Source organism: Carettochelys insculpta, chromosome 10 (assembly GCF_033958435.1).
Source record: "Carettochelys insculpta isolate YL-2023 chromosome 10, ASM3395843v1, whole genome shotgun sequence".
Classification (NCBI taxonomy): Eukaryota; Metazoa; Chordata; order Testudines; family Carettochelyidae; genus Carettochelys; species Carettochelys insculpta.
Window position 1 is genome coordinate 198,229 of NC_134146.1, and position 23,013 is coordinate 221,241.

General features: G+C 45.7%; 1 protein-coding gene and 1 long non-coding RNA gene across 2 annotated transcripts in view; one reads left to right on the forward strand and one right to left on the reverse strand.

Moving 5' to 3' along the window:
- Window positions 1-15,426, reverse strand: part of ILKAP (ILK associated serine/threonine phosphatase) — a 30,009-nt gene extending 14,583 nt beyond the window's left edge. Inside the window, exons 1-8 of the mRNA XM_075004141.1 lie at window positions 15,270-15,426; window positions 9,139-9,201; window positions 7,282-7,347; window positions 6,783-6,839; window positions 5,080-5,199; window positions 3,512-3,638; window positions 2,445-2,551; window positions 1,838-1,931 (exon numbers count right to left, since the gene is read on the reverse strand). Of these exons, the coding sequence (XP_074860242.1) occupies window positions 1,838-1,931; window positions 2,445-2,551; window positions 3,512-3,638; window positions 5,080-5,199; window positions 6,783-6,839; window positions 7,282-7,347; window positions 9,139-9,201; window positions 15,270-15,321 (686 nt within the window). The 5' untranslated portion in view covers window positions 15,322-15,426. The remainder of the gene's footprint in view (window positions 1-1,837; window positions 1,932-2,444; window positions 2,552-3,511; window positions 3,639-5,079; window positions 5,200-6,782; window positions 6,840-7,281; window positions 7,348-9,138; window positions 9,202-15,269) is intronic.
- Window positions 15,427-17,951: 2,525 nt separating this feature from the next.
- Window positions 17,952-21,050, forward strand: LOC142018382 (uncharacterized). Its single transcript, XR_012646809.1, has 3 exons — window positions 17,952-19,938; window positions 20,036-20,344; window positions 20,901-21,050. It is a non-coding gene; the product is annotated as an uncharacterized LOC142018382 (long non-coding RNA).
- Window positions 21,051-23,013: the final 1,963 nt, after the last annotated feature.

Below are 23,013 nucleotides of genomic sequence, written 5' to 3' on the forward strand. Positions count from 1 at the left end.
AATGCTGCTTTATGAATTACAGAATACAATATATACAGATAAGATGGAGGTTTTTTTACATATGTTTGGAAAAGAGACACCCATGATACATAAATACTTGTTTTATCAAATTCTATTAGTCCTTTCTGTGATGAAACTAGCCAGGTTGTTTTGTTTAAATTGGTTATAGTTGGAGAGCGAAGCCAGAGTTTGGTTGATAATGTTGTACACAAGAAGGGAAATTTTGCTGGAGAATCATATTCTCTCCAGTTTTGTTGTAGCAGAAAAGAATATGCAAGGCTAACCACGCCGTCTTAACCTAGCATGCACCTTGCTTAAGTAGAAACTGATACATCGTGTATTCCTGGGACAACCACGTGCCACTGCACATATGCAGAACTCATGTTCTCTACAGGATTTCTTTGCTATCCTGCAGAAAAATGACTGAGAGGGAGGCAAAGGGAGCCATAAGAGTGGTCAGCCCTCCTCAAGAGTATGTTTTGGGTGCCCAGATCAGCTGGCAAAGAAATAAATCAATGTGGGACAGGAGATAGGACTGGGCAAGACCTGACTGGACTCAGCTGCTAATCTTGTCTGGGCAGGACAGGACTACTTCTTCCCCCGTGTGATATCCACAGCCAGGTCAAAGCCTCCCCAGAGTGCAGAAAGGTCTACAAAAAACTGTCCCCCTTCCCGCTTTCTGAACCTGCTCCTCAGCTGCAGGAAGAGGGATTACTGTATTGAGAGCTGCTTCCCCACCCACCAAACACCTATACATATGGACCTTCCCACCAAGCCTCACTCCCCCTACCCGCACCAAAACTGGCTGGTGCCTTTTCTCCCTGTTACCCAGATCCCCCTGCTAAGCCCCATTCCCTTTGTACCTGGACCACCCTGATAAGCTATCCACACCTCGATCCCCACTCCACTGAACCCCAGTTAGCTGCACCTGGATCTCTCCCTGAGTCCCACTCCATAGAACACAGACCCCCTTCACTGAACTCACCCAGACCCCGCCACACTTAGTCCCAGCCACCTATACTTGGACTCCCCCCAGCTGAGTCCTATTACCATTGCACCCAGGACACCCTAATAAGCCCCTGTAGATACAGATCCTCCCCACCCTCCCGTATCACCCACTGAGCTGCCTGCACTGGGATCTTCCCCACACAGAACTCTCTCAAATGCTTGTATTCCCTCCTTGCCACACATTAAGCCACTCCACATATGGATTCTGACAGGCTGAGCCTGCCTGCCCAAACTTGGTGCACCTGGCACGAAGGGGCAGGGCCCCTGTGTGTTTCTGGGACAGGCTTGATCCTTGCACAATGTCAGAATTGGATGCAGCCTCTCTGCTAAGTTCATGTCCTGGGGAGAGGAGGAGCTGCAAAGTAATCACCCACCTCTGGGCAGCTAGTCGTCTGTGCTCTCCAATACCATGATGGAGCCTCCATATTTATTTGGAAAATTAAATTTGCAGAATTTTAAAATGTGTACACAATTTTATTTTTTGGTGCAGATTGCCCTCAGGAGTAATGGTATTGGACATTTTTTCCCCCCTAGATGTGGGGATAGGCTGCCAGGAGCAAGGCACCAGCTCCCTACCTCTCACAGGAATGGGGAAACTGACCAGGGTTACTGCACTGGTCAGTTTCCCAGCTCCCTGAGGGGCAGTCAGCCCAGAGCCAGGTGTCAGCTTCCTGTCACTCACAGTCACGTAAACCCAAAATTCGCACAACCTGAATGCGCCTATCTCAGGGTTCTACTGTACTGAGGAACTGTAACTCAGAATTGGGGCCTGGAAAAAGGTACACACTTTCAACAGTTACATGTAGCTCTGCAGGACATTTATACTTACTGACTAGAGGCCTGCTTCAGGAAGTCCTCATCTGTGTGTTTGAAAGAGTCCAGAAGGCATCTCTTCACTGTTTTCTCCACATTTACCACGTCTCCTGTCACACAGAGAAAGTGGTATATGCTCCTGTTCAAATACCAAGCTCATCTATCCCTGTCCCCTTCCTCACCTGTCTGATATGCAAAAACAGATGACATACTACACACATGTAGGGCAGACATGACAATGGGAATGTGCCCAGTTGTTAAAGGTTCAGATGTAAATGTGCATGGTAAGTTTGTGTAACACAACCCAGAAGAAAAGGGATACCTGTTGTAACTACTAATTTTCTTCAGCCACATTCATCCATAGTAGATCTGCTATGACTATTTCATGGAATTTGTATAAGCCAGCTAACACTGTTGTGGTTTGTGGCTTGATAACCTCCCAATCTGGTCAACAGCTTGTCACACCTCTCTTATCTCTGTTTAAAGGCACAGCAATTCAATATGCTCCACACACAGCTATGTCCACAACTCTGGCTATCCAAAATAATTTCTTAGTGGACACACAGCTGTAAGTGATAAGGAATAAAAGATGATGCACATGCCCCAACATGTGCCTCTCTTACCTTTAGGAAATTTCTTAATCAGATTTTGGTGCAGATTCTGTGCTGCAAATTTAGAGGCTCGAACTCCCCCATGACCATCAAAAACAGCAAAGTATGAGACACGAGATCTGTGAAGGAAGAAATGGTGTCAGACAGAAGTTTATATTTAATATAGGGGCCTGCCCTACCTGTACTGGAACAAAAAATGCAATGTCTGCTATTCACAGGTGCCAACATATTGTCTCCCAGAAATTCTCTGCATACAAAATGGATACTATAGCTATGCTATAAACAAGATACTGGCTACATCTACACTAGCCAAAAACTTCGAAATGGCCATGCAAATGGCCATTTCAAAGTTTACTAATGAAGCACTGAAATACATAGTCAGCGCCTCATTAGTACGCAGGCAGCTGCGGCACTTCGAAATTGACGTGGCTCGCTGCCGCGCAGCTCATCCAGACAGGGCTCCTTTTCGAAAGGACCCTGGCTAGTTCGAAATCCCCTTATTCCTATGAGCAGATGGGAATAAGGGGACTTCAAAGTCAATTTCGAAGTGCCGCGGCTTCCCGCATGCTAATAAGGCACTGACTATGTATTTCAGTGCTTCATTAGTAAAACTTTGAAATGACCATTTGCATGGCCATTTCGAAGTTTTTGGCTAGTGTAGACACGGCTACTATGAAACATACTTATTGTTGTCAAATTGTCTTTTGGTCTACAATCTTTACATCACCATATTTAGCTTAAACAGGTATACTGAAATTGAGAGCCTTCAGGAATCTTTGGCTTAATATCTAGAGGTAATAGGAGGAGCTGACTTCCACTGAAGACAATGTGAGTGGTGGTTACTCAGCTGTTCAGGCACTTTTTGCATCAAACCTTACATGATTTGCTCTAGGTCAGTGGGAAAGCTATACAATTCATATCACCCACACAAAGAAATATTTAGTCAAGAGCAGCAGTTGCTCAGAATGAAGGATTACTGTCAAGAACTCAAGCAAAGTAAATGGGAGCACATCCCTCTCCTTGCCACAACTATATTTTACTACCATGTTACTCTGGCTTTGGAGGTCTATCCTACTTACATTTGAGGAGGCAGGGGTTTGCACTCCTCTGTGATGTCATTCAAGATGACGTGTGCATCCTGCATCTCCTCTCGTTCACCTTTCCTCTCTGCCATATAACCTTTCAGCCCAAAGATGCCTCCAGATGCTAGTGAGAAATAAAGCAAAATTACACACAAGAATCTCCTCTATCGCCTGAGCCTGATTTACAAACTTGTGATCATTTTGCTCTAGCCAAGATTCTGAAAACCACCACACCACCATGGTAAGAATCATCTCTTGCCCTGCATGGGCTGCACTTGAAATTAAAGTTTTTTCTTTTTAAATGGTCAGCTTTTGAAACCAAGGCTACGTGTACACTTGCCCCAGAACTTTGAAAGGGGCACGATAATGAACCTAATCGAAAAATGTTAATGAAGTGCTGCCATGCAAATGCAGTGCCTCATTAGCATAATAGCAGCCATGGCACTTCAAAAGTACTGCTTTTGCTTGTGCACAGCTTGTCTACACAGGGTCTTTTTCAAAAGGACCCCGCACACTTTGAAATCCCCTTATTCCTATAACCAAATAGGAATAAGGGGACTTCAAAGTGCGCGGGGTCCTTTCGAAAAGGATCCCATGTAGACAATCCGTGCACAATCAAAAGCAGTACTTTTGAAGTGCCACAGCCATCATTATGCTAATGAGGCACTGCATATGCATGAAAGCACTTCCTTAGCATCTTCTGATTAGGTTCATTATCACGCCCCTTTCAAAGTTCTGGAGCTAGTGTACACATAGCCCTTGTATGGAAAACAACATGCTTAGTGACACTAATATTAAGTGTAACCAACACTAGAAAACGCAAGCCAATTTACGCCTTACTGACGCAGGGCACCCAAGTCTCTGTGCTAAAAGCTGAGTCTATGGAACACATCTGACTAGGACATTGTTACATGACCAGGAGAAGAACACACTCCATAGAAACTTTCTTGATGAAACAGTAAATCTGTAAAGGAGCTGCTAACAGCAGACAAAATAAAGCTACACCAAATTCTGTTTCAATCAAATTTCTCTCTGTTTGAGCCTTCTGAGCACCTCCAGTTTTCAAAACCTAGTGTGACATTTTGAAATCTATCTCACTACTATGTCTCATATCTGCAACAAAAAGCAAGCAAGCCAGACATGAAATGCTAAGCCACTGCTCAGAAGTTCTCTCGCTCTTCATTGCGATTATCTGATGGAGTGACAAGATGCTAATGGGGCAAGGTGGTCTGGACCACCCTGCCAGAAGTCAGTCACTCCTCCACTACTGCAGGACTTGTGCTCTGACTGGAGCTCTCTGGATAGTTGTGAAAGTGATCACTATTATACATCTGTACTGATTTAGCATAAATGCTTATAGCAACCCAGTGAATAAGAACATACTTAGGGGATGCACCCAAACCCAAGGGTCTAAGTACAAACTCTGCCATCAGGCTGTATGCTTCATTTCTTAAAAGTACCCATAGAAAGTGTACTGAAGAACCAAAACTCAGACTTGACCTGGACTTACTCAACCCACACAAGAGTATAAAAGAGGTACATTTGTTTTCAAACTGTCTGAAAACCTTTACAAACTTTCTTTTCCACAAGTTCTTCATTGCCATTCTTCTCTTCCTCTAAGGCTTTCCTCTTCTCTCCTTTCCCATGATTCCCTACTGCTGAGACCTGCTCAGCGATGTGTGAAGCTAGAAAACAGCAAAAATACAGACATATGAAGACTTTATAGAAGTAATTTCTGCCCATTTTTGTTCTCATTTATTGGAATCACTCACCTCTTTCACTGAAGAAATCTATTATTTTTACACTGAAGTATTATGGATCAACAATATGCTATAGCCTTGTGAGTTTGGGTTGGCCCCATCATTATTTCCTAGCTTCCAGACTGTGATCTGGGTTGACCAGGCCTAACAGCTGACAGGGAGAAGAAGGGAGGGGTAGCTCAGTGGTTTGAGCATTAGCCTGCTAAACCCAGGGTTGCGAGCTCAATCCTTGAGGGGGCCATTTAAGGATCTGGTGCAAAAAGATTAAAAAAGGGATGGTGCTTAGACCTGCTAAGAGGGCTGGGGCCTGGATGAGATGACCTCTAGAGGTCCCCGCCAGCTCTATGAAATGTGATGTGACTGTTGCTCCATGGCCCAGCTATTCAAAGGGGCCTGGAGCTCTGGCCGCTGTTACTACTCCAGCCAGAGCCCCAGGCCCTCTAAATTTCCACCAGAGAACATCTGCAGAGCCCTGAGCCACATGCTCTTGGCAGCACTGGCGGTGGGGTGGTCTGGGTGGCATTGCTACTACCTGAGGCCCTGCCCCTTCCAGGGGCACAGAGCTGCCCTCCTCCCCTCCATTTTGCTCAGAAGCCTGCCAAATCTGTCAACTTGCCTGGAATTGACTGCTTGGTTACAATGAAAATTTAGCAAATATGGTGGATTTTTTAAAATGTTAAATGACATGTATAACAGCAGTAGGAAGTTTTGGCTTGGATCAAGTCACTGTGGGAATGCTGTGCAAGAAGCTTATACAGCGCTTAACCGCTGCATGTGTAACAACAGCCAATTCTCTTTGCTTCTCATATTAGAGAGAACTACATTGACTCCAACCCCCATAAAGCATATAGTACAACAGTGGCTCTTAGCCCTTCCAGACTAAGGCACCTCTTTCAAGAACCTGGATTTGTCTTGCATACCACAAGTTTCACCTCACTTAAAAACTGCTTTCTTACAAAAATCAGACATAAAAAGCTCAACAGCATCACAGCACATTAGCAGTGAAAAACTGATTATTTTCTCATTTTAACCATGTAATCAAATAAATTAGTGAAACAAATATTGTGCTCACATTTCAGCATGTTGTAGTTTGTACTGTCTTTGCTAGTGCTTTAATGTAGCCTGTTATAAAATTAGGAAAACATCTTGAGGAACTGACGTACCCTCTGGCAGACTATGTGTACCCCAGTTGAGAACCACTGCCATGCAACACCCCTTATCTGCAGCTTTTTAAGGACATCAGTGATGTTCTGTAGTCAGCTACATGGGACCTGATGCATGCATATAACTTCTGCTGATAGACTCATGTTTGATGCACTGGAATTTTCAGTTACAGGAGTACATCACACTACCAGTTCAAGTGCGCAAATACTCACCAAAAGACAGGTAAGACTGTTGGAAAGAACAAGGCGAATCACAATCCCAGTATGACAAGCTATGCTGACAAATTCCACGAGGAAAGGCACATGTATAGATGGACTCTCAGGAAGGCTACAACAGTCCCTTACCTGAGTCACCACTGCTGGCTGGTGGGAGATCATCAAAGAGCAAAGGTCCTCCTGCCCCTGAAGAAAAACAGTCAACAAAACGTAAACTGAATGCCTCTGCCCCATGAGCAGAAGTCTGATTACTGTCCAACAAATGTACAAAGGCTACAAAATGCCATCTTATTCACAGACCAGATCAGTTTAAACCTTGTATCTCTCCAGAATACAAACAACTGGTAACAGACAGTGGGAGAATCTAGGCCTCATGTTGATGATTTTAATATGTCATGTTAACGTTTCCAAAAAAACACGAACAACCATATTAAGATAATTTATATTAGCTGAAAAAATGAGTGAAGAGGAGGAGCAAGATGGACACTTAAACATGAAGACATTCTGGAATATTTTATCCTATAAACATGTACAATAAAAATAGGTTTATACAAAGTCCCAGTGTGAGAAGAGATGCTGATGCAAACAGAAGCCAGACACATGCTGAAAATGATTAGAGTCCTCATACCTGAGTCAGCAGCGCTGACTGGTGGAAGATCATCAAAAAGCAAAGGCCCTGTCTGTGCTTCCTTCCCTGAAAAAGGAGCAGAGTCAGAACACACCTGAAAAGTCATTCAGAAGAAAAGTAACCCTCATTATTATACAAAGATTCTTGTACAAACGACTCCCCCTCATCGCAAATATAGACTACTGTGGAGTGATACAGCCAGCCAGCTCCTTCCTGCCAGAGTAGCGCACTGCCTTACTTTCACCTTTATTTACCAATTAACTATTTAATATTTTACATTCCAAGTATGTTCAACATGAGTAAGAAGAGCAGAAATCAGGTCCCATAAAGGACCAAGTTAACAAAGTGTCACTTTAATAACAAAGATAAATTGGGGGTAGGGCGGGGGGTGGAATATGGTCACCTACAGTTCTTATAAAATGTACATACAGGAGTTTGGGCGGGCCTCAGAAACTGTCACATCATCTCACATAAACCTCTTTTTATTTTGTATGTACATTGTAGCTGTTATGTGTCCAAATTATTCTGTGATAAGTGGTCAGATAGTTCACAGATGCTGAGAATCTATGGGAGCTCAACACCTTTGAATGACATTCCTATTTAATTTATATCCAATATATTTTTCTTACATTAACGGACATTGTGAAAAAGGCTGTCTATGTATGCTAAGCATAAAGCAAAAAAATTCCATGCACACACACATACTCTCTGTCTCCGAGAACTTCCCCCAACACATCCTGCTTACACCAAATGTGGAGAGTGACAATAGCAGGAGCTTCTACCTTGGCAGTTGCCATGGGGCTGAATAATGTAGACCTAATCCTAATACACCTAACAAGATTTTAACTGAAAACCAGATTATGGAAATACCATGTTTTCCCACTTAATTCTTTCAGGCTATGGCTACACTACAGTTGCTATTTTGGGATACAAATGTATCATTTGTTTCCCAAAATAGCAATGGTGCGGTATTCTGGTTCCAGTATCCCTCGCCTTATGAGGGCTAGCGGAAACTTCAAAATAGCTGCTTATTTCAAACTTGGGTGCCACATGGACAGCACCACCTTTAAAATAAGTTATTTTGAGTTACGGCTACAGCGTAGCCATAGCCTCAGAAATTTCTACAGGAAACCCCACTTGTGCCGACTTTCCCACATATGGTGCTTCTCCAGCAGTACTAGCAAGAGAAATATTGTAAGGACTTAGTCCTTAACATTGTGCTGTTGTGTGGGGATCGGAAGAAAAGACAAACAAGACCAGGGTCGTAATATGCAAAAAAAATTGGACATGCAAGTGGGTATATACACACTGGCGGGTCTTGTTTAAATAAGCTTGTTCTCACACGTGCATGGCCAGCACCGAAAACATATGGACGCTTGGAACATCCCAGGGAGACGTAAAGGCAAAGCTAAGAAACAGAGCATGAAGGGGAAAGAATCAGGACCAAGGCAAAAAAAAAGCAAGATACACGGAAATGGACAAAAAATTAGTAGAAAGAAGCAAAGAACAGAAAGGAGTTGCATTGCCTAGCTAATGGAAGCAGAGGGAGTGGTAGAAAGATTAGGTCACTTATTAGGGGAAAAGAGCCAGTAAAAAGAAAAAAAAAATATCATTCTCCCTCCTCCCCACAAAAAGGTGTCTTGATTCTCTACTCTGTCTTGCAGAAGATTAACTAGTGTGCACACTTAAAACATTTCCCTTCCTAGCAGCTAAAAATTTAAACCCCTAGCAAATGAAGATGGAGGCTGATTTAGTGAACAAGGTAAACAAGAGGTTTTAGAAAAGTCATTGCAGAAAAAGTAGTGAAGCACCTAGAAGCAGGGAGAGGTGAAGTGGGAGAGGGCAACATCCCCTTACCTGAGCTGCTGGATGGTGGGAGAGCATCAAAAAGCAAAGATCCTCCTTTTAGTGCTTCTTTTCCTGAAACAGATCAGAAAACAGTAATAATATGAACAGAATACTGTGGAATTGTGTACCGCTCCCCATCTATCACAAACCAGTTTGTAAATGCACTACTCTAGGATGTAACTGTGTCATACCCCTATGCTTTATGAAAATTGGCTTATGAACTCAAAGATGCTTTATGCAAAAGAGACCATGTAATCTACCACTCAAGAGCCCATGATTCCCAGAATGTATATATTGTTTTTGTGAATGTATCTTCTCCTGTACATGAATGTTAGAAATACTAAGTGAGAACAGGTTGTATTAGTCCAGGTATTCTAGTAAAAGCCATCAGTGATATTTTAGGAACTTAATGGCTGGCAATCAAGCCAAATGACCTGTGAATGGTTTTGTCTTTCCTTGTAGTCCAAATTGTGGTTAGTCCTACAAAGACATGTGACCATGCCACCAGATGCTGAAATCCATCTTGATTCTGGTATTTTTCCATAGGGACTGGGAGTGCTATATAAAAGGTTCCTGCTCTGTCAAAGATCTAATTAAGGAATGGAAAACAATTAGTCTGGTCTTCAGTAGGCTTTTGAAATTGTCTCCCTAAGCTAAAAGGAATACACAGGAGACCTGGAAACAAAGCACTGTAGCAAAAGGGGCAAGGCAAAGCTGTTGAACCCAGGTCAGATAAAGATCAACTCTAGCCTGAGATGAGAACAACTGTTTAGGGTAAGAATTTGCATTGAACAAGTTTCTTAGTCCCCTGTGTTGTTTATTTTGGCTTAGTAAATTACTTTGATTTGTTGTTTTTTTTGCTTGCAATCACTTAAATCCTACTTTCTATACTTCATAAAGGCTAGGTCTAGACTACCGAGATCTTGAGAAAAGTCCTTCCAGAAGATCTCTTCTAAAAGAATGTCTTTTGAAAGTATGTGTTCACACACAAAAAAGTAGAATAAAAAGAGTAATCTGCTCTTTCAACGGATCGTGTCCACACAGCCCCCTCTTTCGAAAAAATGGGCCAGCGATAGAAAAAATATCAGGTGCCATAAGGACTGCTCTTTCAAAAAAAAGAGAGACCCCGCAGAGAATCTATGAACATTTTCTTTCAAAAGAAGGCACTCTTCCTGAAACAGGAGCGGAAGTGCTCTTTCGAAAGGTGTTCTGTGTTCTTTCAATTTAACTTTCAAAAGAATGCTTTGTGTGTGTAGATGCTTCATGGGACCTTTTGAAACAGCTCCCTTCTTTTGCAGGGACTGTGACTTGTAATTCCCACTTATTGAAGTCCAGGCTGGGGGAGGGAAGAGGGAGAGGGAGGGAGAACCATCCCTTGCAGGAGGTGTCTTCTGATGGAAGATAGTTGTCCCACCACAAACAAGTATGGGTGAAGGAGGAGATGGTTCACAGGGGTCACTTCTGGCAGCAGGTAGTGCTCCACTGCTGCTCCCAACCCTCCCACCATGGTACTGGGAAACCATTATGGAGACATGGTCTAAGGTAAACAGGATGAAGTTTAATAAAGACAAATGCAAAGTGCTCCACTTAGGAAGGAACAACCAGTTTCACACACACAATGGGAAGCGACTGTCTAGGAAGGAATATGGCAGAAAGGGATCTAGGGGTTATAGTGGACTACAAGTTAAATATGAGTCAACAGTGTGATGCTGTTGCAAAAAAAGCAAACATGATTCTGGGATGCATTAACAGATGTGTTATAAACAAGACATGAGAAGTCATTCTTCTGCTCTGCTCTGGTTAGGCCTCAGTTGGAGTACTGCGTCTAGTTCTGGGTGCCACATTTCAAGAAAGATGTGGAGAAATTGGAAAGGGTCCAGAAAAGAGAAACAAGAATGATCAAAGGTCTAGAGAACATGACCTATGAAGAAAGGATGAAAGAATTGGGCAGTTTTAGTTTGGAATAAGATGATTAAGGAGCACATGATAGTGGTTTTCAGGTATCTAAAAGGGTGTCATAAGGAAGAGGGAGAAAACTTGTTTTTCTTGGCCTCTGAGGATGAAACAAGAAGCAATGGGCTTAAACTGCAGCAAGGGAGGTTTAGGCTGGACATTAGGAAAAAGTTCCTAACTGTCAGGGTGATCAAACACTGGAATAAATTGCCTAGGGAGGTTGTGGAATCTCCATCTCTGGAGCTATTTAAGAACAGGTTACATAAATGTCCATCAGGGATGGTCTAGACAGTACTTGGTCCTGCCCTCAGGGCAGGGGGCTGGACTCGATGACCTCTCAATGTCCCTTCCAGTCCTAGCATTCTCTGGTTCTATGCTGTTCTGGATACAGGAGATAAGGAATCAACCCCTACAGCAGAAGCAGGGAAGCCTTGTACCCCCAAGGCTGGGAGGTCTGCTATTACCACAAGGAAGAAACATTGGGTAGTGGTGGTCAGAGACTCTCTTCTGAGGGGGACAGAGGCACCCATATGTCACCCTGACATGTCATCCCAGGAGGTATGCTGCCTGCCAGGAGCCCATATCCAAGATGTTACAAAGGTGTTGTCAAGGATTATCTGGCCTAATGACTACTACCCCATTCTACTCATCCATGTCAGCATGAATGATACAGCAAGCTGTAACCTTGAGCAGATCAAGCATGACTAGAGGGCTCTGGGAGTACAAGTGAAGGAGTTGGGGGCACAGGTGATCTCCTCAATCCTTCCTGCCAAAGGTAGGGGCCCAGGCAGAGACGGTTGCATCCTGGAGGTGAATGCCTGCCTGCAAGGATGGTATTGCAGCGAGCACTTTAGTTTCCTTTATCCCAGGATGCTACTTCACAAAAGACTGCAAAACAGGGATGGAATTCACCTTTAGAGGAATGGGAAGAATGTATTTGTATTGAGACTGGCCAACCTAGGGAGGAGGGGTTTAAACTAGGTTTGGCAGATACAGGTGACCACATCCCACATGTACATACAAAACCTGAAGATCTGGGAGTTGGGTTGGAAAGGAGAGGGAGCATGGGCTATAACAGCAGAGGAAAAAGGGAGACTACGTAGAACTGGGAGGCAAAAGCAAACCAGTACCTTAGATGCCTATATATAAATGCAAGAAGTATGGGTAATAAGCAGGAAGAATCATAGGGTTGGAAGGAACCTCAGGTCATCCAGTCCAGTGCCCTGCTTCAAGCAGGATCAACCCCAACTAAGTTATCCCAGCCAGTACCCTGTCAAGGTGGGACTTAAAAACCTTGAGAGATGGAGAATCCACCACCTCTCTCGGCACTGCATTCCACTGCTTCACCACCCTCCTTGTGAAGTAGTTTTTCCTAATATCCAACCTACACCTTTCCCTCAACTTCAGACCATTACTCCTTGTTCTGACATCTGACATCACTGAGAACAGCTTCTCAGTATCCTCTTTAGAGCTCCCCTTCACGAAGCTGAAGGCTGCTATTGAATCACCCCTCAGTCTTCTGTTCTGTAAACTAAATAAGTCCAAATCCCTCAGCCTATCTTCATAGGTCCTGTGCCCATTAATCATTTTTGTTGTCCTCCACTGAACCTGCTCCAGTACTTCCACATCCTTTTTATACTGGGAGGCCCAAAACCAGACACAGTTATTCCAGATGTGGCCTCACAAGTGCCGAACAGAGGGGAACAACCACTTCTCTAGATCTGCTCAAAATGCTCCTCCTAATACACCCTAACATGCCATTAGCCTTCTTGGCTACAAGGGTACACTGTTTACTCTTATCCAGCCTTTCATCCACCATAACCCCTTTACACTGTACTGTTTCTTAGCCAGTCGGTCCCCAGCCTACAACAGTGCTTGGGATTCTTCTGCCCTAGGTACAGGACTCTACACTTCTCCTTGTTGAGCCACAGCAGCTTTCTTTTGGCCTAATCCCCCAATTTATCCAGGTCACTCTGGATCCTAGCTCTACCCTCCAATGTATCCACCTTGAAATCCTAATAAACAAACACAACTATGACATAACTGGTATGACAGTGTCTTGGTAGAATAATAAACATGATTGGAATATTGGCATAGAAGCCTACAACTTACTCAGGAAAGATAGGCAAGCTAAACAGGGAGGAGGTGTTCCCTTATATATTATAAATGTGCACACCCGGACTGACATGGAGACTGATGCAGGACACAAAGATGTTGAGAGTCTATGGATTAGGTTAAAAGGGGTAAACAGCAAGGGTAATGTCATATTAGGGGTCTACTACAGACCACCTAGCCAAGTAGAAGAGGTAAATGAGGTTCTCTCTAGACAACTAACAAAATCATCCAAAAGACAGGATTTGGTGGTGATGGTGAATTTCAAACTATGCCAACATATGTTGGGAAACTAAAACAGAGAGGCACAGACTACCCAGAAAGTTCTTAGACTGCACAGATGACATTTATTTTAGAAGGTAGAAAAAGCTACAAGTGGGAAAGCAGTTCTAGATTTGATTTTAACAAATAGGGAGGAACTCCTTGAGAATTTGAAAGTAGAAGGTAGCTTGGGAGAAAGTGACCATGAAATCACAGAGTTCATGATTCTAAGAAATAGCGGAAGGGAGAACAGCAATACAGAGACAATGGATTTCAGGAAAGCAAATTTTAGTAAACACAGAGAGCTTTCCCAGGGAAGGCTGAACAAAAACCTAGGGAGTTGTAGTTGTATAAAATAAAAAGAAACTATCTGGATAATATATTGCAGCCTAGTCTAGTACTCTGTTATTTGGTTCCTTTAAATGTAAGGTATGTGGCTTAAGAACATGAGGCAATGCTGGTATTTTTCACTCTAGCTAGTAGACTTGGAGCATGTTTACACTACACAATTTTACTGTTATAAAGCAGCTTAAGGTGGACCGAGTCGTGCTGTGTCTTCTCCCCAAGTTTCTTCAATGGCCAGCTCCACCTCTTGAGTCTGCCATGTTGGTCCCTCCTTCCCTTACACTGTATCTCCACCTCTTCTCTCCCCACATGCAGACTGGTGGGCACGCTGCTCTTTGGATGCACCACTCCATTACCTTTGACCTCTTCTAGCCCCCTACCAGCCCAAGCTGAGAGGGGCAAGATTTTCAGAAGTAAGTAAAAGTCCCATGGGAAGCAAGACTAAGAGAAAAACAACTGAAGAGAGCAGGTAGTTTTTGAAAGGGACAGTATTAAGGGCCCAAAAGCAAGCTATATAGCTGCAAAGGGAAGACAGAAAGTATGGCAAAAGACTGCCTTGGCTTACCCAGGAAATTCTGCATGATCTCTAAATCAAAAAGGAGTCATACAAAAAGTGGGAACTAGGAGACATTACAAAGGATGATTATAAGCAAGCAATACTTGTATGCAGGGGAAAGGTTAGAAAGGCCAAGGTACAACATGAGCTTTAACTAGCTAGAGGCATCAAGGGTAACAAGAAATCACTCTACAAACACATTAGGAGCAAAACAAAAAGCAGTCAAGTAGCACTTTAAAGACTAGCAAAATGGTTTATTAGGTGAGCTTTCGTGGGACAGACCCACTTCTATTCTGGTCTGGCTGTGGTCTGAAGAAGTGGGTCTGTCCCACGAAAGCTCATCTAATAAACCACTTTGCTAGTCTTTAAAGTGCTACTTGACTGCTTTTTGTTTTGATAGTGTATAGACTATCACGGCTTCCTCTTTGTTACTATTCAACGTTAGTAGCAAGAGGAAGGCCAAGGCCAGGGTAGGCCCATTGCTCAGGGAGGAGAAAGGAACAAGATCAGGAAACTAGGAAATGGCAGAGGCTCTTAACGACTTCTTTGCTTCGGTCTGCACCGAGAAGGGGAAAGCCGGGACCTGGGCCGCTGACACACAAAGGCGGAGGCGCCAGGCCCTAGTCCCGAGGCTGGCGGAGCTGAGCTGTGGCAGGCGCGGAGCGAGCAGCGCCATTACCGGCCCCCACCCCAGGAGCCCGCCTCGGCCAGGGCTGAACGCGGCGCGCGAGGACCCAATGCACACGCCGGGGCGCCCCGGGAGCGTCACCGCGCATGGCCAAGCCAGAGCAGGCCAGGACCAGGAGAGGCCCGGGGGCCCCACGTCACCTCAGGCGGGTGGGAAGAGGGACTGCTGAGACTGCCCCGCCCCGGAGGCGCAAGTAACGCTGGGAGGCCTCCAGGCCGCGCTCACCTGCTGCCGCGGGCGCAGACTCGGGCTCCGGTAAGTCCCCAAACAAATCCATCCGGCCCGGCCGGCCCGAGACACTCCGGAACCGCTCCCTACTCCTGCCAAGGCCCCGGTGCGGCCTCTCTAGGGTGCCAATCAGCCCGCGGGGCGGGTCTAGAGCCTCTCGCCTGCCAATCACTCCGCGGGGAGGAAACAGAGGCCCTTCTCATCGGCCAATTACGGGGCAGGGGTGGGGCCACGCTCAGCTGCCAGTCATCCTTCGGGCGGAGCCAACGCTCGTCCGGCGGCTGAGGCCTTACTGCCCCGCCCTCGGATTGCCGCTTCAGGCCGTCGGCCGGTGCGCTTCTTTGCCCGGCCCACGAACCAAGCGCGCGGGGTTCCCGCTTGCTGGGCCCAGCCCTGGAGCCGTCCTCGCCGCCTGCGTCCCTCGGGCTGCTCCGGCCCAGGGGTGCCCCGGCGGTGGCCCGAGCCGTGCGGAGTGGCGGCGGGGGCGCGGCGTTAGCTCGCGGCGCAGGCCAGGAGCGGGTCGGAGTCTGGTGGCCTGGCACAGGTCAGGGCCGAGGGAGCGTAATTCTCTGCCCCACGGGACGAGGGTGTGGCCCCGCCCGCCGCCTCGCTCTCAGGTGACCGCCCTGACAGGCGGCTGCGTGGGGCAGTGGTACGCCCCAGTGGGCTGTAACCGTTGGGTGGGCACATTGGCCTGTAGGACAGCGGCCTCGGGCTTGGGGTGGGACTGCCGTCCCACGTCGGGGCTCCTTGGCGGTGGGGTTGCTGCTCCAGGGTGAGGCACCAGGGAAGGGGGCTCTGCAGCCTCCAGTGGGGAGGCACCGGGGGTGAAGGGGAGAGGAGAATGGGGTCTCCAGAACCCCCTGCTGCGGGGGGGGGGTGTTCCAAAGCCTCGGGGGTGCGGCGGGAATAAAGCTGGAGCCAGGTTTCTTGGGCGTGGAGGCCAGGGAATAAGACAGCTGACCCGTTGTGGGGTTTGCCAGCAGCAGGAACTGCTGTTAGGGGTTGCCGGGGAGTAAGACAGCTGTCCCACAGAGAAGCTCCACTGCAGGAAGAGCTGCTGCCACCAGCTGTAGGGCTCTGGGGAAGGGGACAGCCACCCAGTGGAGGAGCTCCCTGGCAGGAGAGGCTGCCACCCCAAAACACAGGATGCCAGGGAAAAGGAGTCCTGCAAAATATGGGACAATTTGCCTGTTTTCTTAGAAAAGTCAGGACACCTGTGAGACAGCTTAAAGGGCTGTCCTGGTAAAAATGAAGTGGATGGAACTCTATGTAACCATTCCATTTTAGTTCCAAACACACTTCTGGCACTGATATTAGGCCTGCTGATCCTCTGTCTGAAAGGCCACATCACAGAAAAAATCTATATAGCAGAAATCTTTTTCTTGGTTGTTGCAGGAATCATAGAACACTAGAACTGGAAGGGACCTTGAGAGGTCATTGAGTCCAGTTCCCTGCCCTCTCAGCAGGACCAAGCATCAACTAGACCATCTCTGATAGGTATCTACCTAATTTGCTCTTAAATATCTCCAGTGATAGAGATTCCACAGCCTCCCTGGGCAATTTATGTCAGTGTTTAATCAACCTGACAGGAGGTTTTTCCTAATGTCCAGCCTAAACCTTCCTTGCTGCTGTTTTAGCCCGTTGTTCCTTGTCCTATTCTCAGAGGCCAAGGAGAACAATTTTTCTCCCTCCTCCTTTTATCCCTCTTTAAGGTACTTGAAAACTGCTTTTGTGTCCTCTCTATCCTCTGTTTTCTAAATTAAACAAGCCCCATTCTTTCAGTCTTCCCTCATAGCTCATGTTCTCTAGACCTTTAATCATTCTTGTTGCTCTTCTCTGAACCTTCTCCAATTTCTCCACATCTTTATTAAAATGCGGTGCCCAGAACAGGACACAGTATTCCCAATTGAGACCTAATCAGTGCAGAGCAGAGTGGAAGAATGGACTCTCATGTCTTGCTCGCTAAACTGCCCTTAATGCATTGCAGAATCTTGTTTGCTTTTTTTTGCAATAGCATCATCCTGTTGACTCATATTTAGATTGTGGTCCACTATGACCCCTAAATCACTTTCCACAGTACTTCCTTCCCATGGGACCTTATCTATCAGCTCTCTGCATTTACCAGATTTTGCTTTCCTGAAATCCATCATCTCTGTTTTGCTGTTCTCCCTTTCAATATTACTTAGAGTCATGCACTCTGATTTCTTGGTCACTTTTTCTGCCAAGCTACCTTCCACTTTCAAGTTCTCACTGTGTTAGTTTCCCAACATATGTCAGGATAGCTGAAGTCCCCCATCACCACCAAATCCTGTGTTTTGGATGATTTTGTTAGTTGTTTAGAAAAAAGCCTCATCCACCTCTTCTATCTAGTTAGGTGGTTTGTAGTAGACCCCATCCCACATCCAGTTACAGCAGCCTGGTGGAGGGGAAATAGATTGGCAGCTGGGTGTGCGCCTTTGTTTCCGGGAGATGGAGGCTTATCTGGGATCATCTAGCAGCAGCAGGCTAATCTAGCACCTGCTGCCAGTTTAGCACCTGTGGCTAATTAAGACCTGTGGAACACTTCAGAGGGGTTTCCTTTAGGTAAAGGTGTCGGGGGGGGGGGGGGGGGAGGAATAGAGGATAGACAAGGACTGTGGTAGAAGGACTCCTAAGAAGAGAGGGTGCAGTTGCCTGAGGAAGGTACTGGGGGAGCATCTGGTGAAAGTGGCCCAGAGAGGGAAGCCCTGGCAGCTGTCTAGGGGCCTGGGCCAGAGACCAGGTATGTGTGTGAGGGGTCTGGATTCCCCAGACTGCCACACACCCTGGAGCAGCCCTAGAAGGCAGGAGAAGCCTGGGCACCTCTAAAGGGGGGTAAGGGTCTCCTCCACAAATGACTATTTTGGACTAGCCATTGATGACAAGCCTCTGCGAGAGCAGGAGGCAGAGCAGGGGACACAGCGAGCTTCTGAGGTTGTATTTAAACCACCACATAGTGCAGGTCCTCCTTTGTCACACCCCTTTTAACCTAACCCAGAGACTCTCAACATGTCTGTCTCCTGTATCTGTATCCATCTCCACCTCAGTCCAGGTGTGCATATTTTTTAATATATAAGGCAACACCTTCTCCCTGTTTACTCTGCCTGTGCTTCCTGAGTAAGCTGTACCCTTCTATATTCATAGTCCAATCATGTTTATTATCCCATCAAGTCTCTAATACCACTTGTCATAGTTGTGTTTATTAGGATTTCACATTCTTCCTGCTTATTACCCATACTTCTTGCATTTACATATAGGCATCTAAGATACTGATTTGCTTTTGCCTCCCAGTTCTGCCTAGTCCCCCCTTTTTTTCCTCTGCTGTTATAGCCCACGTTCCCTCGCCTTTCCAACCCAAATCCCAGGTCTTCAGGTTTTGTACTTACCTGTGGGCTTTGATCACCTGTCCCCATCAAACCTAGTTTAAAGCCCTTCTCACTAGGTTAGCCACGCTTGATCCAAGTACATTCTTCCCATTCCTCGAAAGGTGAATTCCATCCCTGTTTAGCAGTTCTCCGTGGAATAGCATCCTGTTGTCGACAAAGCCAAAGCACTCTTGGTGACACCAGCTTCACAGCCAGGCATTCAGCTCCAAGATATGCCTGTCTCTGACCTTTGACAGGAAGGAGTGAGAATACCTGTACCAACTCATTCACCCATACTCCCAGAGCCCTGTAGTCATGCTTGATCTGCTCAAGGTTACACCTTGCAGTATCATTCCTGCTGACATGAATGAGTAGCATGGGGTAGCAGTCAGTATGTTGGATAATTCTTGACAACACCTCCTTAATGTCTCGGATACGGGCTCCTGGCAGGCAGCATACCTCCTGGGATGATATGTCAGGGTGACAGATGGGTGCCTCTGTCCCCCCTCAGAAGAGAGTGTGTGCCCACCACTACACTACATTTCTTCCCCATAGCGGTAGCAGCAGCCCTCCCAGTCTTGGTGGGGTACAAGGCTTCTCTGCTTCTCCTGTAGGGAGTGATTCCTTATCTCCTGTATTCAGAACAGCATAACAGTTTCCCAATACCATGGTGGGAGGGTTGGGAGCAGGAATGGAGCACTGCCTGCTGCCAGAAGTGATCAGCTGCCAGTGTCCCCCTGAGTCACATTCTCCTCCATGGATGATGTGTCAGTACTCTTTTGTGGTGGGACAGCTATCTTAATGAAATTTGGAAGTTCTGGGATTCCAAATACCGTATTCACATGACAGATCATGCTAGAAATACAGCTAAAGGCACTGCTGGCAGGTGCTTAGGCACCCTGGGGATGGGTATAGTATCAGAAAAGGACTATAAAAGAACCGAATTTGCAAACTCTGAGAGCTTTCAGTGGTTTTAGTTATGTTGCCTAATAGTGATATATGCCACATAAATCTCACTAAGTGGTTTTCGTCTGTATTCACAAAACCAGGAAGAAGGAAAAGAATAAGAGTAATGTTTCAGGGTTAAGCATACTCATAGGATCTCTAAGTTTGCAGCCCATAAAAAATGTGAAAGCTGAAAATTGGAGCTACATTTTTTGAAAAAAAAAAAGGAAGATGACTTTCATGAAAATGTTTTGGCCAGCTCTTTAGACTAGCACCCATTAGTGCTGTCTATACTTAACGTGGTCGAGTGGAGTCAAATTCATTGCTTGTTAAAGGTAAAGTAAATCCATTGGATTCTACAGAATTGTGCACTTGACATCAGCAGTGATTTTTGTCTCATTCATCAGCAATGGTTTTGTCTCATATCCACAGTGGTTTCTTCAATTGTGAAGACTTAAGTGCGTTAGGAGTGATTATCTGAGCCAGATGAATCAGTCTGAAGTAGAAACACTGATCCCAGTTGTCCCTTTCCACAGACCCTCACCCCAAGTTGATCTTTGGGGGAGGAAATCTCCATGAAGTTTCCCTCTTGTAGTTTTCTACTTTTGCTGAGGAAGAAAGGTGGGTGTGCACCAGTTGCCCCAGAAGACCCAATTATGATTCTCAGGAACTATAGGAAGCAAAACCAGGTCTATACAGTGGATCCACTATTCCCACAGGTGCCTGGCAAAACCGTTCAAGGTAAGACAAGCTATCAAGGTTTCTGATAATAGCAGCTGCCCAAGGGAAAATGAAAAATAATGCTGTCTTAGAATGTCATTTACACAGCAGATGACCTTAAAACCTTCATCTGCAATTAAATCTACAATAAGAGTATCCCTGGCTGTAAATACAGGGCACACTGCAAATAAGTGAATACTGCAGTGCTGTAAATAACCTTGTTACAAGAGCTTTTGCTATAGTTAGCATGGAAAATGGACTGTAAGACAGGTATGTGAATCTTGATATGGAAGTGAGCTAATTTCTATTGTCCTGTGCTGGAAGTTTTTCTGGGTTTTAAGTCTTTATAACAGAGTTCTGCTAGTGATTGTGATGGTGTTGACATTTCCTATTTTTTCATACATCATTGTATAACATCTTGTGCATTGTACATTGCCCGAGGTAAAATGCTCTTTAGGGTTTTTATGGTCACTGTGTTTCCCTGTAACTAGCAGAAGCATTTAAACAAAGAGCTTCAGGGTTTCTTTGGGAAGGGATGAATGGCTTATGAGCTGTTACTGTTGTACATTCTATGTAGGAACTTGAGTCTGGCAGATTTGGTTGGATTCTCTTCTCACTTACACCAGATGTAAATCAGGAGCAACTCCACAGAGGTCAATGGAGACAGTCCAAGGTAAAGGATTCAATCATGCAATGAGGTACTCCTGAGGATATTCTGCATCAAAAATTAAAAATTCTGTGCACAATAAATTCACGCCAGTTTCAATTATTTTGGTAATTTATTTCAAAATACATGTTACAGACATAGTTGCTGGCAACCACATATGCACACACACTCCACCTACCTCTCCCAGGAATAGAGAATTAAATAAACCTCTTTCTCTGCACCCACCCACCCCAGAATCCAGCAGGGGAGTCTGACACCTGCACCCACTTGCCAGCAGACCACCACCCAAACACTTTAACCGCCAAATCCTCAAAGCCCAGCGACAGGGACCCCTCAGTGCTCGTCTGTGGGGCATCCCCCAGCCCAGACACCCCAACCCTTAGAGTCAATCCACAGGTAGAAAAGCCATGTTGCTGGGTCTTGAGCTTGAGTGGAGAGTTCTGCACCCCTCCTCCTCTCTTCAGGACATGTCAGCAGGGCTGTCCCTACCAGCGTGGTGCCCTATGCAGCCCAGTACTGACAGCCCAGCCACTGTCACCTCCCCTCCTGCTCCATTGGGGGGCAGAAGCAGAGGGTTGTCAGCTGTCCCAGACCAGACAGACTAGGTGCTGTTTGTTGCAATGACATCTGGTCAGAGAGTTGGCAACCCTAGAGCAGAACAGGAAAGGTGGCTTAATAGGAACCTTAGGATAGCAGAAAGAAGCAGAGCTTTGAAGGGAAACTGACACTTCTCTCCCATTAAAACAAAAAGCAGTCAAATAGCACTTTAAAGACTAGCGAAATAGTTTATTAGGTGAGCTTTCGTGGGACAGACCCACTTCAGACCATAGCCAGACCAGAACAGACTGTTCTGTTCTGGTTATTTTCTGAAGAAGTGGGTCTGTCCCATGAAAGCTCACTTAATAAACTATTTTGCTAGTCTTTAAAGTGCTATTTGTTTTGATGGTGTATAGACTAGCACGGCTTCCTCTCTGTTACTTCTCTCCCATTGTGCATCTGCTTCTCGAGTCCATGCTCCTGCTTGCTGCTGCTCAGTGAGTGGGGCCTAGGCATAGATCCCATGGGAGTGGAGGTGGGAGATAGGGCTGGCTGCTGGAGCTGGTGCTGAGCCTGCAGGGAAGGGCAACCAGGGGATAGGGAAGACCCAGGGGCCGCAGCACTGAGCCTGTTGGGCGGGGAGGGGGAGATGGGTGGGGTGGAGGGCAGAGATCAGCAGCAGCTCTGGAAGTGGTCAACATCCTGTCCTTAGGCATATGTAGCACAGGACACCACTAAATTTTTCCCTACACAGCTGAGTATGTTGCATAAGCCTAAAGGATGGTCTTGCATGTTAGGAACTCATCTGATGGGGATCCTCCAGCACCCTCTCCATCATTCCAGCAGTGTTTTCTAATTGTCGGCTATGCTCTGCTGGATCCAGTCGCCCCTAGTGGCAGCTAGCAACTCTGCAGCCCAAGGAAATTCTGCATTCATAAAATTTCTATGCAAATTCTGCATGCACAGTAGCACTGGTTTCCCCAGGAGTAATATGCTGAGCACTGGGGTTCCAATCTAACAAAGTACTTCATCTTTAAGATTGCAACCATTGATGTTGGTGGATTATTCACATATTTTCATATCAGAGGGGTAACCAAATTAGTCTCTATCTTCAAAAACAATAAGTAGTCCTATGGCACCTTATAGACTAACAGATATTTTGGACCATAAGCTTTTGTGGGCAAAGACCCGCTTCATCTGATGAAGCAGGTCTTTGCCCATGAAAGTTTATGCTCCAAAATATCTGTTAGTCTATAAGGTGCCACAGGACTTCTCACCTTTAAATTCTTTGCTATGTTGGGGACAGAGTGTTGTGCATTTTTTTTGGTAGGTGATCACTGAGTGGGAGGGTAATTGATCCCATTGTGGTTATCATCTAAGTGCTACTGGTATAAAATATCTGAACATATAAGTATATCCATGAAGCTAAAGCATCAGAGAATCATCAGGCTAGAAGGGCTTGTAAAGTTCATATTCTAATAACGCC